The following is a 2,544-nucleotide window of genomic DNA, read 5'->3' as shown; positions in this document are numbered from 1 at the left end:
CTGCACTTGTTGGAGGAGCGGAAGTTGGAGGTCGGTTAACACATTGAGCGTGCCACTGTCGCCTTGAAACGAAATCACTTCGCGATTCCCGACGACCCAGTCGTACAGATACGTCCATGCAAAAAAGCCAAAGCCGACTTCGCTTGGGTCAAGAATATTGGTGTGCAGCAGCCCGAGCGGCGCCGACGCGTTGACTTTGGCAAAAATCATCAACTCAATGTTGAGATTATGGACAAGGGCGTTGGTCGACGCCGCGACAGAGCCAAATGATGCGTTGGTGTTGGGCATGTACGTCTGAAGAAAGTACATGGTTTGGTTGAGGTAGACAAGGCAGAGGGCAAGATACGCCGGGTCAAACGAGCAAATAGTGCCGTAGTCACTGGGCGGTGATGCAGTGAGACCCGAGAGAATTGCCGACACAATATAGTGTTGTCGCGTCGGAATCACTTTGCTTTGGATCGGTGACGTTGGTAGACAAGGGAGGTCGTATGAGAGAACGCTCGTCAAGCCCGCCGAGACGACCTTGCCCGACACAAATTCTTGGCAGAGCGGCGAGCCACCATACGAGGCGTAGTTGGGCGTGAGCCACTTTTTCGGAATCGGGTACGACGTGCCTAACGGTGAGATCTGGTTGTAGGCAGCTTGGGCGAGAATCGACTTTCCCATGGAGAGGCGGGCCATTTGAAGAATATCGCGAACGAGGCTGCTGACGGCGGCTGGAACACTCACATACACCATATCAGTGACGCCGAACGGACCTACGGTGGTAGCCACCAGTGCCAACGCACTGGCCAGCGGCGACATCAACGTCGCGTTTCTCGCGAGAACGGCTTGCAGCGACGTGTTGGCAAAGGCGAACCGAGGACTCGTTCGCAAAAGACTGAGACCACTGATACCACTGGTGTTGGATGCAATCGCGGTGAGATCGTTGGCGAGCGACCAGTACATCTTGTACGTTGTCTGACTGCTCCAGCGGTAGCTGCCGTTGAGGGACATGAGCTGCATAGGATACGAGACACCAAACGCGTTGACGATCGAGTAACTGTTGATGGCGCCGATGCGCTTGTAGTTTTGCCACTGCACTTGAAAGTTTGATAGATTTTGCTGGCGCCACAGCGCGATTTCATCTTGCAGCGGCAGTCGCTCCGTAGCCATTGAATGCAGCCAGGCTTGACCGTCGGACGACTGGCGCAGATCAGCACCAAACGCCGTCTCAAACGCACTGCCCCAACAATACGCAAAGGTTGCATAGTCAATGTTGCGCAGCACCGACTCGAGGTACACGGCAGCATTTTCCTCCATCTTCTGACACCGCAGTTGGCGCTGGTTGGAGTAGGCCATTGACCATCGCTTCTTCCAGTCGAGGTAGCAGTACGGCGTAAAGATCCAGGGCGCGTTGCACGCATCCGAGACGCGAAGACCCGCAATCGAGGCTTCGATCGCACTGAGTTCGTTGTGCTGAAGCCAGGCACCATAGTTGTTGACGGTCGAGACGAACGCTGTCGGTGTTGCATAGGAGCCGAGGAGGTTGATGCTCGGATCGTTGAGGACAATGTTCTGCGCTGTGGCGCGCAAAATGAGCTGCTCGTTGAGCCAATTCGCAAAAAACGTGTGGGCGCCCGTGACGTTGAACGTTGCCCAGTACAAGTCGTTGTCCAAGTTGACTTTGCACACTTCGAAGTACAAGACCGAGCCGGTGATCGAAGCGCTCATGTAGAGCAAGCCAAACGCGGCCAATAGCGTCCGAAGCCGGCGGCGGCCCGAGGCCACGCGAATAAGGTCCATCGACGGCACGGAGAAAGCGGTGCTCGTGATGTGCGACTGCGTCGCGACGAGGGACGCCTCAGGGGCGGCCCGCGCCACGTGGGTTGAGATCGTATCCGGAAGCAAGCTCCACAGCTTGAGGTCAAAGATATACCGATGGCCATTGTACGAGAGAGGGAGGAGCCCGCAGAGAACGCACGTCACAGGGTCATAGACACGACCGGCGTCGCAGCGCGGGTCGGCGGTGATAAAGGCCTCGGCCAGCCCCGACACGAGCAAGCTCTCTTGTTCTTCCTCCTCTTCGTCATCGTCGTCCTTCTCAGCGCCGCACAGGCGGCGGACGCCGCAGCCAAGCCCAATGGAAGCGACAACGATACCGACTTGGAGACTGCAAAGAAGCACGAGGCGGTTGAGACTGCCAATCGAGATGGCGCCGGCGGTGCAAAGAAGGCCATAGTCCATATCGTTACCGACGCACGTTCGACTCAGGTTCATGGCAATGCCGACGGGCGACACCAAACTCACCACAAGAATCGTGAGCCACGCCAGCGCATTTGTCCACGGACCGTACAGCCGCGTAAACGGTTTTGGCAGCGCAATCACGAGATACTCGTGCAGACTGTACGAAAGCCATGTGGCCTCGCCCGCCAGCAATCCCGTCGCCCAGAAGGAGCGCGCTTCGTCGACTAGACGGCTGTAGCCGAATTGGGTCACCAGCTTTGGCTGCGCCGTGCTTAAGATCAAGATGGCGCTGATCCCGCGCATCAACATGAGCTGGCG

The 2,544-nt window shown here is 57.2% G+C and overlaps 1 protein-coding gene across 1 annotated transcript; it reads right to left on the bottom strand.

The window, feature by feature from the left end:
* Positions 1–35: 35 nt before the first annotated feature.
* SDRG_16532 (hypothetical protein) lies at positions 36–2,529 on the bottom strand (the record flags this gene model as incomplete). The annotated part of the gene is made up of 2 exons (XM_008622747.1): positions 36–62; positions 139–2,529. The coding sequence occupies 2 exons, from the start codon at positions 2,527–2,529 to the stop codon at positions 36–38; spliced, it is 2,418 nt and encodes an 805-aa protein (XP_008620969.1).
* Positions 2,530–2,544: the final 15 nt, after the last annotated feature.

The sequence above is a fragment of the Saprolegnia diclina genome (assembly GCF_000281045.1).
Source record: "Saprolegnia diclina VS20 unplaced genomic scaffold supercont1.134, whole genome shotgun sequence".
Taxonomy (NCBI): Eukaryota; Oomycota; class Saprolegniomycetes; order Saprolegniales; family Saprolegniaceae; genus Saprolegnia; species Saprolegnia diclina.
Note: the sequence above shows the minus strand (reverse complement) of the source record. Positions and strands in the feature narration are given on the sequence as shown.